This window comes from Callionymus lyra, chromosome 8, assembly GCF_982586985.1.
Source record: "Callionymus lyra chromosome 8, fCalLyr1.hap1.1, whole genome shotgun sequence".
NCBI lineage: Eukaryota > Metazoa > Chordata > Actinopteri > Syngnathiformes > Callionymidae > Callionymus > Callionymus lyra.
In genome coordinates, this window is record NC_141825.1 from 9,663,687 (window position 1) to 9,682,015 (window position 18,329).

Sequence of the window (18,329 nt, forward strand, 5' to 3'; positions counted from 1 at the left end):
GTAGATGAAGTGCCGAAGCCTTGCAAGCCGTGCAAGAGATCGAAGGAGCAAGAGGAGGTGTCCCTGTCTTTAGCATATAACACACCCAGGGGACAAGGGAAGGGACAACAGCAGGACACCCCCTGTTTCTTTCAAGAAATACAACACCTTTTTGAGCAGTTGAATGTTTGCAACACCGGTTGTGAACACTGTCGGCATCCAGGTTTTCCTTCCCAGCAGGAGCTCCAGAGAAAGAATTGTGGATGGACAGGGAAAGGAATACTCTAACTGATGTTTGTTTATTATCCGGAGATGTGGGGGTGGGAAGGGGAGTGGGGTGGTTAACACCAGTCTAAAGGGATATTTGGGCTCCCAGGAAATGGGTCGAGAGGATTTCTTCCAAGACCCAGAGAGCTATGGATCTCAGGTTGACCTTTTATTTTTTCGATGCTAAGCTGTGGTAGGGAGGAAAGATCTCATAATACAACACGTCTTTCTCTCTGGAAATATTGACGGGGAATCTACTGTATCACTTGAAGACTGCCAACGATACCAGAGGTCTGAAATAACAACATAAAGAACACTATAACGAAAAAGACGAGTTTTGGAAAAACAGGATATACTGAATGGAACATTCCCTTTCATTTCTTTTGCCACCATTGGCCACTTCATCTTGACGTTCCAGGCTACAATATAAATACTTTGAGTCTAGTTCACTAATGAATTGTCCACAGCAACACCAAGTGTGCAGATGAGTTGTGTATTATTGTAATATCAGTCTGATTCATCGCTCTGGGGATTCCTAGAAGAATGCTTTTTGGGTGATTTTCCAAATTTTGACCCAACAAGCAAATCTGGCTTCAATAGTCAGTTGCAACATAATAAAAGTGATTCTTCACACCAGTATGGCTGTTACAGTCGCCCACAGTTGAGATTGTTGAATATCTGTTGCCTTACTTGCTTTCAGAACCTCAGATCTCCACACACATAAGCTAACATTTCAGCAAAGTTTTCCCAATGGTGCTTTTCCCATAGACGGTTCAAGCCCTACTGGGCTCGACTCAACACTACTTTGTCATTTTTACGTAATGGTGGATGCGTTTATCGTCCACCAGACACTAAAAGGTAGTGATGCCACAACTTTTCAGGCTGATAAACTACTGCTTCTGGCAATCATTTGACGTCACCTAGACTCACTTGGAACCAGAGCCGAGCAGGTACTTGGACATGGTATCTGTTTGGACGTACCATGCTGGAGGTAATACAAAACGACCCGGGTAGAGTCGGGTCGAGAAGAAGTTGGACTCGGACGAGGGGAACATGTGTAGGACCGGCTAAGGACATATTACCATTGCGAGAATTGTCATCCTTTAGTTCATTTGCCAATTGTTTTAGGTATTCTTGTCAAGGAGGCAGCAGTGGAACAAAAGCCTCGACAAGTCATTCCGGTGATTTAGAATCTTGCTCCCAGTCTTCACTGCAATTGAATGTCCCTGCCTGAAAGGTTTAACTGCACCAGAAGCAAAATGAGACCATGAGTCCCTCAAACCAAAGACCTTCTGGACCCTGGTAAAAATGAAAACAAAGGGTGGAGTCCAAAACTAAAAATAAACTTCCCTTTACACCGATAACTCGCATGTTTAGAGTAATACAATTTCAAACCAAACAATTTTCTTGTTGTCTACTCCTCTGTTCATCCGTTCATCCTTGGGTCCACTTCCCGTGTTTCCTTCTGAGCCTCCACGGCTCGATTCCCGAGCTCGTTATTATGATTAAGTCATTGTAAAGCAGTTCATGGATGCAGCTGCACCTCTCTCAGGCCCGGCCCGGTTTGCTCTCCACTGAGGTGATTAAGAGGAGCAGAAGAATATTGAACTTGATGAGCTCCAAAGCTGCAGAATTAACCAACAGCGTTTATGCTCCCGCCGCTCTCAGGCTGCCGTGACTCTGCATCGTGATTAGCTGATGAGTTGAAGAGCTTTCAATTAAGGATGTAAGATTTCGTGAAGCGGTTTTTATCTGTTTGCCACATTGTTTCACTGAGACGCTTCCTGGTGTTTCGCTGGTGACACCTAGCGTACAGAGAAGAGGACTGTACCTGAAGTACGTCAAACAAACCGTTTTTTTGGAATCGGTTTCCAACTTCTGCGTTGCGATCCAGATTTAATCACGTGTTTTGGTATCGTATATATATTTTTAGGAAAGTGGTCTAAACGATTGACGAGTCTCCTGTCGCTCCAACAGCCAATGTCAACATTGAGGTTTTATGTTTTGGAGTGTATGCTTTCCAATTCTGTCGCTAACGTTTACCGTATTTTCAGTACTATAAGGCGCACTTAAATCCTTTAAGTTTTCTCAAAAAACAACATTGCGCCTTATACAGGGAGTGCAGAAATATAAGGCAAGTTGTATTTTTGAGGATTAATTTTATTATTGAACAACAACCATGCTCTTAATTAACCCAAAACACTCATTAATATCAAAGCTGAATATTTTTGGAAGTTGGAGCAGGGCTTTTTTAGTTTTAGCTATTTTAGGAAGATATCTGTGTGTGCAGGTGACTATTACTGTGCATAATTATTAGGCAACAAAAAACAAATATATACCCATTATAATTATTTATACATGTATATGAACATTGCCTGGTGGGTGACTTGTTTACAAACACTTTCATGACTCTTCGCCGACACTCCCGTGGGCGGGATTACGTCATTGCGTCATCACAGGGTGGGAATAACAACGTACGTCACATGATTGAGGACGGCTATGGAATGAGATTACTGCCATCGGTTTGAGCAAGTGTGTCACTCTGCTGCGCGCTCAACCAGTCATAGACGCGCTAAACTTCACTGCTGCTCGCTCAAAATTTGTCTGCCCACAACACCAGCCTCGCACACTCGACATAGATAGGTAAAACTTAAATGCAAGTTACATGTCTGCGGGATGTACTGGTATAGGAGTGAACGCAGTTGTCAGAACGCTTAATAAAATTTGACTTTATCTGACTGTTTTGTTGACATTCCCTTTAGCACAGCCTTATCTAGTGGATGCAAAACGCAACCCCAGTCAAACGTTTGACTGCAGTATCTTCTATTCCTTGCGCCTTATAATCCGGATTTACGAAAACAGTTCTTAAATAGGCCATTCATTGAAGGTGCGCCTTATAATCCGGTGCGCCTAATAGTGTGGAAAATACAGTATGTGTTTGATGAGTTTTTACCGAATGTATGACCGTCGTAGTGTTACCTCTGCTGCGGGTGGTGAGAACATCCAGGGCCATTGAATAGGCTCTCGCTGCCATGTTGAATTCCTCCCTCTGGAAATGAAAGTTCCCCCGTTCTCGCTTCTGGTTGCCGATCCGGATCCGGTCGGCGACGGGCAGAGTTAGCGGATCCAGTTTTTCCCTAATGTCCAGTAGCTGCAGCTGGTAGAGCAGAGGAGCCCAGGCGGGAATGTCCGGCTCCCTGGAAATAAAACGGGACACATTTGAACCAAAACTGATGATGGAGTTTGGAATGTTGCTTGAATAATTAAGGAAGGCAATGAGCGAGAATTCCTCCAGAAAGTAGTTTATTCCATGTCCCATGATTCATTAATTGTGTTGTTTAATGGCATTGGGTCTGATAAATTTAAGTTTTCTAGCTGTAACACACACAAAAAAGTATTCTATTATTGCTATTTGATAATCAGATCAGGTTGTCTTCCAGGCAAGCCATGCAAGTATTTGAGGAATCTTTCAAAACTTTGCTAAATCCAGGCGGAACTACAGAACACAAACAAAAAAAGATCTCTTTCAAGTTGGCAAAACTAGAAACGTGTATTTAGCTTCTGCCATTTACAAACAAATGGGCTGACATTGGCTAAAACAACTGGATGAGTAGTAATTGGAAACCCCAAAGTCTTTTATAAACCAGATCAGTTTTTGTCTGGTTCTGTCGCTGCTGACTGCACCAAAGCTCTTCTGGAATAAACTTCTAACAAAGTCTCTGTTGAGCGAAAACCTCCACGTGCTGCTGCAGCTGTTACGCTCACATTTGTGCTGACAGCTGTCGCTTTGCTGCGAGGCACGCTCGACTTTCTAATGCCACTGAAATCCGTCGACGGTAGAAAGGTTGAATGGATTTATCTAAGAAATCAAACATTCCTTTTGCTAATTCCCTTTGTCTTTTTAATTGATTTACTCCAGATCTATAGATATATTGTGCTTTATTGATCCCTTGGGGATGTTCCTTTGGGGAAATTGGGATTCCAATTACCGCCCAGCATCCGAGACGAGAACAAGAAAGCACAGATATCAATAAAAGTATAAATACCGATATAAAGAGCAGTTAACACTACAGTCTAAAAGAATAAACAGGAAGAACATCCCCTCCATCACTCCCCCTAAATACTTTGGTTGCACAAGGAATAAAGGAGTCCTTGGGTCTGTTGGTGTTGCTTCTGGGGAGGAGACTTCCACTGACCTAGCTTCTCTGTGCACAGTTTACAGTGTACATGGCTATGGCTAGCACCTTGTTGGAGTTCCTCTTTGACACATTACTACCCCAGTTCTTATTACTTCACTCAAGTTTCTTATATTGTTGTTAATTGTGTTGGACAAATGTCCTTCATTGGATTCTCAATTCCTTTTTCAGGAACTCATTTTTTCTTGCACAAATGATTCTGTAGTTTCTTTAAAACACTGTTACATCTCTATCCCTAAGTCATTATTAAACATCAGATGACTGTGTATATTTTTCTTTCTCCTTCTTTTGTCCTTTCATCTTTTCTTTCCTCCTCTAGTACTTTTCATAAAAAAATAATCTTTTCATCGTCAAAACTTTTCCCTTTGTCTTTCTTCTCCATACGTCTTTGTATTTTTCCTTCCTCTTTTCATAGTTTTGTTTTTCCCTATTCTCTCTTAAGCATTACGTTTTATTTAAAAAAAAAATACTTCCTTTTTATATTTCATCCTTATTCTTTTCTCATCTTTATTCTTCACGTTATTTGATTTATCTTGCGTCGTCTTCCTCTCCTTTCTTTTTTCTTGATATATTTGGTCCAACCGTGTCAACTGGTAATGTGTCGATGAGGCTTCATGAAACAGCTGATAAGGTATCACGACACAGTGTCTTCACTTTGAAAGACCACTAGATGTCACTCCGTGCTTTACAATCTTTGGCTCTGATCTACTCATTCAATGGAACTTTGCAACTTTTAAAAACTTGAAGTGCCATCTTGTGGTCTTTCAAAATAAAGACACTGTATCATCAGCTGTTTCATGAAGCCTCATCGACGCATCACTGTCAACCAAACCATCTGATTTTACTTCTCGACACGAGCCAACGTCGTACAACTTTTATTCCCGTGGACCTGACGAGAAGCCGGTTCCACGACTCTTGCTCAAGACCAACCTTGTAAAAGAAGTCATTAATCAACACTCGACTGCACCGACACGACACTGAAAGCGCCGCAGTGAGAGAGTAACTCTGACCGTCATACTGGGAGCTGTCGAGACATGAATTATTCAAGCTTGTTCTGCCGGCAACGGGATTTACGACTGTCTAATAGAATAAGTCCAATCCCCGGTTACAGAGAGGATGTGTCAGCAGGTGGGATCAGATTACCCTTTCACCTTTGCTCCCCGGAGACGAGGGGAAGTGAGAAACTAGCCAAGGCAACCAGAGCCAGGGGGTTGCTTTTGTCCCGACTTAAGCGTTCGGTTTCAGGCTCCGGCACGACTAAAAGGACGGATGATTTATTTATGATGGATGTTCAGAACACGAGTTCGACGCTCAACGGACCAGTCGGAGTGTTTGTGCAAGCACACACACACACACTGTTGTCCCAGTAGAAAACCGCTTAACTGATCCCAAAACACACTATTGTGCGTGTTATGTAACAACACGCTCCAGGTTCTGGTTTAATTGCACTTTATTGCCGTTACCTTGAAAATAAAGAAAATAAAGAAAACAAGTGCTTTCGTAAAAGCTCCTCCTCAGGGGCTTCTTCAGACGTTTGTGCTTTCTAGGTAGAGGTTATGAAACAGCATGCAGAGGAAAAAACAAGTGCACGTGACTCCATCTGGCTCTGCTGTGTTAATTCATGAACATCTTCTCACAGCCGTAACCACTGACAATATTGTATATGGTGTTCTGCCGTCACAGCTTCAGTGCAGTTTCTTGTAGAAGTGTTTTAAAAAAATATTTTTGAACCTTTTGTTAGCTTTTACTAAAGACACCAATCATTCCTTCATGTCCACAAAGTATCACATAACAGCAGTTCCAATTTGTTTTTAGAACCGAAGTTAATTTTGTGTTTAAAAAATCCTTATTCATTATTATACTGCAGTTTGTCACCACCCCCGTAACACTTTCATGTTCTAGCTGTTACAAAGACATTGTTTTTTAAAGTACAGATGGTTGAAATTTCTCAAACCCTTGACGGGAGCCAAGGTCTGAGGCCTGTTAACACATGAAAATGAATTCCAAATCAATAAATCCAAATTGAAAATCTGCTTGTTAGGAAAAAAACCCCATAAAATAGAACATTTTCTATTTAAAATTAAACAATATTGAACTACTTTTAATTTGATATAGAAGCTCCATTAACACGTAGACCATATTCTTTTCATAAACTGTACAAGGTTTTTAGCAACAAAAAAAAAATGTAATAAAAAAAAATAAGGCTAGTATTCTGGTCTACAGTAGTTGAAATGTCAAATTCTATGACAAGAAAACGTTTTCTCTTTCAGAAAACTAATTTGAAATTTAGTTCATGCTTCGTAAAAGATTAAATTGTGTCGATATATGTTGATACTATGATAATATGTCGATTTTGTGAATTTATTTAATGTATTTTAAATGTCTTATATTAATTAGTTTTATTTAAAATTGTGTGTATATATATATATATATATATGTAGGAGTAGTATCTGTCTGCTGTCACCTGCTATAAATTGCTTCGACCAAGTAACTTTCACTTACAGTAAAAATCACCAAAAAATATCTTTTGTCACCAAAAAAACTGCTCATTATACTACATTAGGGATTCACTCTCACATTTTTAGGGAACTATGTTCAAGAGTTGTAACAGTCCTGACGAAAACTGTAGCAAACAGATTGTAAAGCAACAGATTCTAGTGCTTTATTTAGTTTTTACCAAATCAAAATCTTATTTAGTGTTTAAAAAAAATACTGTGATAATCATTTCAGCATCAATTGAGCTCAAAAGCACTAATTTTTAGCAGCAGCCATCTCTACACATGCCCACCAAACAATTACCAAAATAAAATACAATTAGACAAACAGTAGGCGAACAAAACAGTATTCCTGCAGTGCATGCTGGGACGCTCAGTTGTATGGACGAAAGATCATTATTATTAAAGTCATTTCAAATAAATAACTTGTAACCTTGGCATGTAATCATGTCTGCGTGTTTGTGTTTATAGTAATTCAGTTTTCGTCAAATCATTATGGAACATAAATACATCCAAAATAAATTCATGGAATGGAAAATGACTCATGACTCTTGACTCAAACACTTAAATATATTTTATATATATATGATTTAATCCCATTAATTTTCTCTTACTTGTATCACAAGAGTTTTTACCCTCATACTGTTTTTGAAGTGTCCACATTACTCAGCATTTTTACGGCTCTAACACCCACTTCTCGGCTCGTGACTCACGTGGATCAGAGAAGAAGAAGTGATGAGTCACTGAATCAATGCAGGTGCACACACACACACACACACACACACACTGCATAAACTACACTTCCAGTCTTTAGGAAGGTTTGTTCTGGAGAACATCGGCTCGGGATCAACCGCTGGTTAGTGAAGGGTGGAGTCATTAGTTTAGGTAATCGGATGAATGTGGCGCTAAATGAGATCAAGTCTGTGAGCAGCGACGGACGAGTGAAGAGTTTTCATTCGTTCAGATAAGCAGGCGAGGCATGAGTTGTAATCTGAGAAGGTTGTCGACGGATCTATAAGCTCGGCCGTGTCATGTGGGTCACTGGTGATTAGCACGGAACCGGCGTGCTGCTGTGCTGAGCCAAAGAGCCCCCCGGGTCTTATTGAGAGGGTGTGTTGTGGGGGGCCGGGTCTGGGGGGGAGGGAGTGCAGGGTCTGCCTGGTAAGAACCGCACGACTCGTCCTAGCGGACACTAAATAACATACGCCTTCATTTACTGTGCGGCGTTAACCGTCGGCGTGTTGGGATTAGGTGGTAATCCTGCTCTGTCAGGAGGGTTCACACAGTTCATTATCAACCCCGTGGGGGGACTCGGCGGTCTCGGGCAGCACAGGGCGGGGGGGCGGTGACCACGTGCAGCTGAGCACAGCGACATGTTCCCTCAGTTGACCCGAGACGAAATGTCAAAGAGCTTCGAACTCACTTGAAAACTGTGTCTGTTTTAGAGTTTAAAGCTGCGAACTGAGTCGTCAAAGACATGGAAATACATTAGTTTGTATACAGTCCTTTGACTGTATTTATGACTGTATTATGAGCCTCCTTAGGTCAAAGATCACGTAGAAAATAACTCTTTATTTTGTATTTATTATTCATTACTAGTGTCTAAACATGATAATAGGGTTTTGTTTTAGGAATTTCTTTCTTCACTCTTCTCTGTTTTTATTGTCCTTCAAAAAGTGAATTAAAACCAATATTTGGGGTAGATGCCTTCATAAATGTGTATATATATATAAAGTTAAGAAAAAAATACTATAAATAATACTAAAAATAAGAAGAAAGGAGTGAAAAGTATAAAATCAATTAATAAAACTTAATTTCTGCTCGAGGGCCCCTCACAACATCAACTGTATAAAATGTGGCCCCTGAGGAAATGTAATAACCACTGCTTTAAGTAAGTAAGTAAGTAATAAGGTCACTTTTGATGAGATGAAGAATTAGCAGGAGCTACAAAAATGTTGTTGAGTTCTTGAATTTTGTTAACACCTTTTTTCGCAATAATGAAGTGGTTTTGTAAAATGTAAAAATATCGTCAAATAATTCTAAGCGACCCGTTCGTCATTGGACGCTGATACCTCCGTCAAAATTGTCCTATGTCCCGCCCTCTCTTGGCTCCGTGAAAAAGAACCAAGAGATGAATGCTGAACTTTTGAACTCAAAATCTTAGCTTCCGCACAAGGTTTTGAAGATCATCTACCCCACTTTTAATGAATATTTTCAAATTCAATACTTTTTGTGAAAAGGCGACAATGTATGGCACTTACTAATGGAAGAGGTTTAAATCTCCTCGTGATTTATTTCACGTTATTAATCCTGAACGTTTATACTCGAAATAAATTGAAATAATAAAAATGAAATATTGATTTTGCTCCACCTATAAAAGGGATGTATTATTAAAGGTCTACTGACCACTGCTGTTCCTGGAAACATGATCACTTCATACCACTTGAAAATTATGTTGTCATTTTTTTTAACGTTTACAGTCAAAATTAAAATGCTCAGCTTTCAGTAAATGACATGGAATAATGACTTGAAACTTGTGCCACGTTTACACGAAAAGCACTTAACGATGACGTCGGAGCTCGTAAACCTTTACGAGCGTCTCTGGGTCAGAGCTGCATTAGCACGACATCACTTAGCTGGTTAGCTTCCTGGTGAGCCAACCAGGTCAATAGAATAGGAAGTTGTGGGTTCAAATCCCTGTTAGGACAATTAGGCAGAGGTGGACGAAGTTCTGAAGAATAAAAGTGTATTTAAATTATTATTTTTATTTAAAATAAACCATCTACATTATGACACACAAGCTTTTTTATGCGTCAACAGCTGTGAAAAATTCCCGTTTGTAGAGTTGACAGAGAAGTCAAAGATCTTATCAGCGTTGTTTTTGCAGCGAGCACGTTTTATCAAAGCACGCTGAGACAAACTGTCCAATACACCTCTGCTTATACAATCTAACTCCGATTATCAGGACGTATATGACATCCTGACCTGAAAGTCGGTTCATAGTTTTCCTGAACTTTTATCACAGTGTAATATTAGTGAGAAATACTGATAGACAAAAAGAAAACAACCGAATGTACGTTCCAAATTACCCTCCAGAACTAGAAATACGTTAGCCTCAATATTTCATGGGACTCATAAATAGTTTATTTTCTCGTTACTTTTCAAATCTATGCATTTGTGGTTTGATTTACACTTATGGTTGTGTAAATGTATTTATTTATTTCACTCTGGCACCTTAAAAGTCAGCTAAGTTTCTTTTAAGGGGTATCTAATGTGAAATCCCAACTCTCCTGACTCACTCTCATGTTTTAAATGTCAAAATCTTCCTCTTTAAGATACAATAAGTCTCTTATCATGACCATGTTTTCAACTTATCACTTTATAAAGTTCTCCACCCTCTGAAATTTCAGCAAACGAGAGGTTACGAGTCCATTATGACGTAATAATGGCTTCACTCCTCCAGCCAGCTGTAATCACGCCACGCTTTATTTATACAACGAGTCCCTTGAAGGTGGGTCTTAAGCATATTTTCTAATGTAAATATTAAAAAATTGATTGTACAAACAAACACATACTGATGATTACAATCAATGAGTCCAACATCTATTTAAGAGACACTTTAATCTACACATGAGTTGAACTTTGAGGGCCCCTGTAGGTCTGTCTAGTATAGCAGTGATTCTTCAGCCCTCGGCCCCGTACTGGTCCATTAATAAAGACTAAATAATTCATATATTTTCTTTGGACTAATTTTATTACCATTCAACGTATTTTTTTTAAAGTGTATTTTCTCAAAAGTAACAATGACACGTCACTTTTGACATGTCAAGATGCTTGTTGTATCGAGATGTGTTTTCATGCACTCGACATACATTTTCTTTTGTCATTCATGCCGTTTTGTTTTTGCTTTTTTTCTTCTGAATACTTGGTCCATGAAGAGAATCCTTACATTTAACAGGCCTGTGTTGAATCTCTGTACCATATTCCTTTTTTATTTAAATTGTATTACAGACTTTTCCAAGTATTGTTTTATTCTATATTCGACTGTGACTGAGAATGTTTGTATTTATTGTCGAGTCATCGTTGTCTTCGCCTATATCACCTGAGACTTCTTACTATTATGACATTAATTATTTAACATGAGCCTGCAACCAAAACAACACAATTAAAAGCACTTTTCTATCAACTCTCAACAGTCGTCTTCACCAGGTTTACCCTGTCTGCACTCTCTTCTTCGACTCTCAAATATATTTGAGTATAAATATAAAGATTTTTTTTTTTTTGGGGGGCTAAAATTTTTAAAGTGTATTATTAATTAAGAGGTTCACCTGAATACAGTTAAGGTGCTTTGATTTGCATTAAGTTGGATTCAAACCCTCCTATCCTCACCCATATACTTCCAGTTCAGAACAGTCGGTCAGACGCCTGTGCTCTCCGGACTCTGGCCGGACAGATGAGCGCTGGAGCGACAGCCTCTCTCTGTTTGTTCACAGGAAGTTAAGCATTAATTATCAATGAAGTGTCGTCCGTCCTCGTCACGGCGTATAACTGCGGCGCTGACTCACCCTGTTATCTCCGCGGCGGACGGAGGAACGACTCCCTCCGAGGGATAACAGTAGCGACTTTGACGTCATTGCCTTCCATCTAAAGTGATAGAAAAGGCCACTCGGATTGGAAAGCGTGGTTGCCATGGTTACAACCCCAGACATCAGTACGTTATAATGAACGTGACGCACAGACGATATGATAATAAGGAAAAAAAAAAAGGTTTTGTGTGTTGTTTTTTTTTATAAGCGGCCGTAAACCAGGTCTGATGCTCCTTGTTGTTGTGTTTTGACTCTTGAGTGGACAGACAGCAGCCGTGCAAAGCAGCTTAAGCGTTAATCCCACTGTTGGTGAGACATCCCAGCTGTTTTTCCACTCGCACAGCCACACACGGGCCGATTGAAGCGAGAAAAAAAAACGCCTCAGAAATCGAGGAACGAGCAGCCATAAGGCCATTCACGCAGCTTTTCCTCTCCCATTTATTCGCGCTTCCGCCGTCGCCACCGACAGGAACCGAGGAGCGACCGGCTGGAATCTCGACTGCTGAGCCGCTCAAAAGTCCCCCATATAATCTTCGGCAGATTTCTTTAGCTTGTTAAAATGAATCCAATCTCACCCCGGGCTACCGGCGGCGTGCCGAGTGGCCTTTTTTAATGACGGGGATGTGTAATTGCTCAGCCGCTTCGGAGAGACTCATAAAGGATCACTTTGCTCTCCCGACTTTATTAAACCACCTTCATTTCAGAGAGTGTTTGCTGGAGATCAGATGCTGCTAATAAACTAAAATTAACCTTATATGAAGCTCTGCCGGATCAACATCTGTTCCCACCATTGTTGACGGAATACAAATTCATTTTGTTTTCAACAAGGAACTTTTGACTTATTCAATGACCACGGATCTGTGTTGACTTTTGCTTTTCAAACCGACTTTGATTCACTGAACTCAACGATCATCTTCTCATTTGTATTCATTTTTTATTCATTACTATCTTTGCCTCCATTTTTGTCATCTTTGTCACCTTCTTGTCGTTTTTCCATCTTCTTCTTTATCTTTGTATCATTCTCTTCTTTTTCATGGTCATCATCATTTTCTTCTTCTCTCTTCTCAATTCCTCTGTCTTTTTTGGTTTTCTTCTTCTTTATAATAATCTCCACTCTTTCTCCTCTTCTCCATGTATCTCCATCTCCAACATTCCCTGGCCCTCCCTCAATGGAGGTTTCACACCAAACGTTTTATCGTTCGCTTCCATCCTTAAATCCACTCGGGGCAGGTCTCTGTCTTCCTTTCAACTTTACAGTTCTCTATATTTTGATTAATCACAGTAACTATATATCATATTAGTTAGCATAAAACCTAACATACCAGGAAATTAATAAAGGAAAGTAAAAGATCTCTCTGACCTTCTGGATCCTTTCTTCTTCGGTTTCTGAGGCCTGATCTTGAATCACTAATCGTCGGGATACCGGCGACCTTGATAATAAGGTTGTCCTCCATGTTGATTATTCCCTCTGTGCGTCACTGTGTTGTCCGGATTCTTATCAAACATGACATGAATAGACGCTAAAATTCAGATTTTCTTCTTGATGTTATGTCTGAGGCCTCAGAACTGGCGCCTGTTGAAGCTTATGAGAAGCTCACAATGGGTGGCTCGGATTGTTGACCAGGTTTAACTAATCACCTCAGTAGCAGTAAACTTGATTAGAACTGTAGATGCTAATGTTATTTTTAAATGAACCTCACATGATAAATCTTGGACATGTATGATTTTACACATAAAAGTGTCATGGAATCATCATGTCTATCCAAAGACCTGTCAATCAAAAGTAGAATCGATGCAAGTTTTGAGTGCCTGTAAAGGTCACTTTCGGGAAGTGACCTTTCTTAAAAGACAGTTATTAGGACAGTTAGCTGGACGACTTGCCAAACGATCTTGTTCACAAGGAAGTCATATTAATACTAAATTTAAACCACAAAATTATTCATAATATTCAGCCAAATACGTCAAAATTATACCGTTGCTCAAAAATGTTATTTTCATTCCAAATCTCGTGTGACGAGGAAAGTGAGATGTTTGGCATTACCCAGCAACGGTTGGCAGAATTAGTCGAGACTTTCACAGACAAAAAAGGACTTGTAGAGTGTAATTCTACCTTACGCAATAATCTGAAATCTCACTTTGCTTTTGATGTGTGGACACACTGATAAATTATTCCTTTTAAGAAGTCGCCACAAAGCAATGAAAGGACGATGAGAGAAATCTGTCTGGAAGAGAAAGAAAAAAAAGTCACTGAATGTAGAACCTTATTGAAGAAACTGATCCTCCGAGAGAATCAATGGTCAATCGATGCGCTCGAGGCTGAGCCAAGAAAAGAGCAACTGTTGTCAAGTGCGTACATGTCAGTGAACAAACAACCTCACAACTGGCTTCAGGACCTGTGACCTGAGCTGCTTCTAGTAGAAAATATGTCCTTAATCGCCCGGTGACAAGCTAGAAGTAGTGAGGTTCACAATAACTTGTGGAATTGTTCAAATAGCAAATGAAACAGTGACTCTACATGTGAATTTCTCGAACTCCTGTGTTGTTCTCGGTGTTGTCTTGATCTTTGAAGTATGTACTGTTTTGAGTATTGTTTTGATTGTTAAAGCGCTTTGTGACCCTGGTCTCGAAAAGCGCTATATAAATAAATATTACTTACTTACTTACTTACTTAAACCAAAGTTCAACGCTTCTGCTTTATCAAGGGTTTAGGTCGGGAGACCTTCAGCAGGGAGGCCCAGACTTTCCGGTCGTCCCAGGTTGGCTTAGAGATGTAGTCTTTCCAGAATTTCCTCCCCCATGGTCTCCTTCCAGAAGGATGACCCTGAACACCTCACCAGAAAGGCATCCAACTGAAACCTTTCAACACGTAGGAGCAGCGGCTCTACTTCAAGCTAGCTTCATAGAAGAGACAGGGAAACGCTTCAGAGGAAAATTCTTTTGGCCGCCAGCGATTTGCGATCTTGTTCGTGACGATAGATTAGGGTAGGGGGGTTGATTCACCGGTATCAGACGGCTCTGCATTTTGGCATAGCCCTCTTTCAATCACCAGAGATCGGTGCAGTGTCCACCTAACCATTTACGCCGCCCCAATTCACACCCAATTCTTCCCCTCACTCGTAAACCAAAGACACTTGAAGTACTCTCGGGCCAGAGTCTTATAACCCGGAGAAGGCTCCCCAACTTATTCCGATTCAGAAGAAGGGAGATGAAGGTCATGGTTTGATGAAGCCAACAGGACTATGTCATCTGCAAAAAAAACTGTGACCCAATCCCATGAAACCGTACCCCCTAAACGCTCCGACTGCTTCTAGAAATACTGTCTGCAAAAGTTATGATTCCAGCCCTCAATGGAAGTGTGACTTGCTACCGGCTTCCCCGGCTATGCGGACCAGAGGTAACAGAGCCCATGTCAGGGTATCTAAAGCGATACTACTAGAGCGCCGCCCACAGAAAAGCAAAGCTGTAAATACGATACAGTCACTTTGACCTATTAAAATACACAATCAAATGTAAATCAATAGTGAAAGGCCAACACGTGGATCCACGCCGCATCACTAAAAGAAAGGCGTCTTTATTTCTAACCCGTTCATTTTCAACGGGAGCTAGAACCTTCATTGTCCCGTCATCAATACCGTTGTGGCGCTCGCTTGCTGTCACCCGGGACCAAATTATGCGCGACAATCTGGAAGCGTGAAAATGCCATGTTGAGTGATAATGATCAGAATTTAATTTACCTTCCAAGTCCGAGCTGTCCCTCACGCAACACGACGTATCCAGATAACTCCCGTTGCGGAAATGTCACGGGGTTTTTTTTTGTGCTGTCGTTTGAGTCACAAATTGAGTCGCACAACAAACAGGCGGCTGCTAACTGGGGGGCTGATGAGGAAGCGAGATGCTGATTATTATCGGGTTCTTTTTGTCACGTGTCATTGTCCCGCTGAAAATATCACTTTTGTGACAGCAATCAATAGCAAGAGATCTGACCTCTTGACTTGCGTGTCACAAATCCAGCCGACTATTAGCTTGGCGCTTTCGGAGACGAGCCCCTGACCCCCTGACCTCCGGAGCATCAGTTATGACTCAAACATGGACACTGAGAAGACTTGACCGAAGCCAGGCGAAGTGTCAGAGATCGAGGCGGACGGGTGAAAACAGAACGCCCATTGATGAGTAACTCATGCGAGATGATCCCTGGAGTGAATCAGAGTGACGACATTTACCACTTCTAGAAATGTTGGTGCGTGAGCAATTCTGTTTTTTCCCGTCTTTCTAAATGTCACGTGTCGTTGTCATCCTTACGCCTTCTTACAAATGCATCAGTTATTTGATTGATTTAAAGGTAAAATGATTCATTTCTTTTGTCCCTATGTGTGTAAAATGGTTCTAAATAGTTATATAGTAATAGTCCTAAATAGTTAAAATAGTTCATCTGAATTAAACATTTTTATTGTTACATATTTAACAAAGCAAACTTGCACTTCTGGACTTTAATAATTTAATTCTCACTGACTCTTCTGCAAACTGAAAATGTCTCTTTTTGTCTCGGGTAACATAAAAATAACAAAAACCCTTTGCTCTAAACATTGCTCTCTCTTCATCTCACTCCCTCTCAGTGAACTCATCACTACAGCCGGGTTTGTTTAGCTAATTTATACGATGCCTGCCTTATACACTGGAAAAGCTCTCGTTGACTTTCTTCGGGAAAAGATCCATTTATCGGTCTCTAACCACTTATCTCCTTAGAAACCTCTTTCAGTTCATCCTGGTTGTTGCCGAGTACAAGCAGGAAATATCCAGCATGTACTGGTTCTAAGTCATTTTACTGAGATACCTGCCTGAAGCTTGGCGCTTGTAAGGATGAATCCGCTCCGTGTTTGATCGTTCATTCAGGGTATTTTTTTCTCTGCTTTCAGATGGTTTCTGAAATTTTCCACATTGACGATCTTGTCGATTGGCGACAGAATCAGGTCAATGAGGGGTTAAACTGCTGCTTTTAGGACAATTGACTTAAAGTGATGGTTTATCCAGAATTCAAACTTCACTCATTTTCTACTCACCCTCATGTCGACTAAAAGGGTTGGGATTAATTTAATCTGTTCCTTTTTAGAGTTGTCAAGTCTACATGTTAAACTTGTTTTCAGTGGAATATCCATCAGGCCATCAACTCCTGTTTGAAGTCTTTCCTGATTGAAACACATTGTAACTAATAAGATTTAGGCGGCCGCTAAAAAAACAACCTTTAAAATATAAACTCGTTTAATTTTTTTCCGGAAAAAATCCTCATGTCGAGGTTTGAATACAAGATGGTCGTTACAGACGAGCACCATGTAGTCATTTGGATGTTTTTAAGTTTGTCATTTTGGAGGAAGAGGAAATATTTTACTGTTACATCTACAAAGAATTACATGTGAAAATGTGAAGCCTTACATAAAATAAACACTAAAGCTAACACAACTATTGCAACAGTTTGTTTTCATGTCTTAACAAGAAGGATCTGTCTCGCCTGCAGTTGATACAAAATTCTGCAGCGATAATTCTGAGCCGCTCTAGTAGAAGAACTCACATTTCTCCGATCCTTAAATCTCTTCACTGGCTTCCAGTTTCTTTCAGGATCAATTCTAAAATCTGGTTCTTACTTTCAGATCTATTCATGGTCAGAACTTACATCAGTGATCTGATCCAGACTTACACCCCAGCTCGGGCTCTGAGGTCTGTGGATCAGAATCTACTTGCACACGGTTAGGGACCAGAGGAGAGAAATCCTTCCAGACTATTTGTACGATCGTCCACTGTGTTTGATGATCTACTGACTCCTTCAAGAAACATCTTAAGACACTTTTATTTGTTCAGGCTTTTCCTTGATTCTCTGAGACTCTGTGTTATCTTGGCCTTTTAAGCATATATTTTATCGAGTATTGTTTTAATCGTTTAAGTGCTTTGTGACCCTGGTCTCGAGAAGCGCTGTATAAATATTACTTACTTACTTACATATCATAAATATTGTTTGACCTTTATGAAATGTCTCTTTCTCTTTTTCTCTTTTTTCTTATCTATCTTTATATTTGTCATAGACTCCAAAAAGTGTTGAGGTGATAAGGTCAAATAACTCCCTGTGGAACATTTCTAGTATTTCAGCTCCTTTTAACAAGTTGGATTTTTGTTAACATTATTCGTTTTTTCTTTGGGTTCGGTACTAAAGCTGTGTTTGCAGACCCTGGTGTTAGTGATAAAGGCTGTGGTTATATGTTCAGAACCAGTCATGATATTCAACCAGAAACTCACAACAAGCTCTGTTTACCGACTCTCACTGCCTGAAGTGATCCATGTCTTTGACAAACATCCGACCGAGCCTGTGCAACAAATAGTCCTCGCTGGTTCTCTGCAGCTATTCGGCAGGATCATGGACGCTTCGATCGATCACGTGCTCGCGTCGGTTCTGCTTCACCTTCCGGATCGTCGGCGCGACAGAACCACGGCCTGATCTCATCGCTTCGGCGATGATGTTGAACATCTGATCCAGATCCAAACCACCGGTGAGTCTGCGGGTTATTAACCGCCGGTGTGTCCACGGCCGTGGGTTTTTTTTGAGGAACCGCCTTCGTCATCGCAGCCGTGACTCATCCGACCGAGACGTCAGCGGCCGGCGGCGCAGGATGTCTGTCCACACACACCAACACGTGCGGCCGTCTGTCACTCGGCTTCCAGAGCACAAGGCAAACATTGGCTGTCCTCAGACCAGTGCCGGAGCTCGTGTTCTCTGATACGCTTCCACTCACACCGCGGGGCAGCGGTTCCGCCGGCGGAGA

The 18,329-nt window shown here is 40.7% G+C and overlaps 1 protein-coding gene across 1 annotated transcript in view; it reads right to left on the reverse strand.

The window, feature by feature from the left end:
• fkbp16 (FKBP prolyl isomerase 16) overlaps nucleotides 1-18,329 on the reverse strand; it is a 42,901-nt gene that overhangs the window by 5,327 nt on the left and 19,245 nt on the right. Inside the window, exon 4 of the mRNA XM_087797072.1 lies at nucleotides 3,226-3,443. Within this exon, the coding sequence (XP_087653198.1) occupies nucleotides 3,226-3,443 (218 nt within the window). The remainder of the gene's footprint in view (nucleotides 1-3,225; nucleotides 3,444-18,329) is intronic.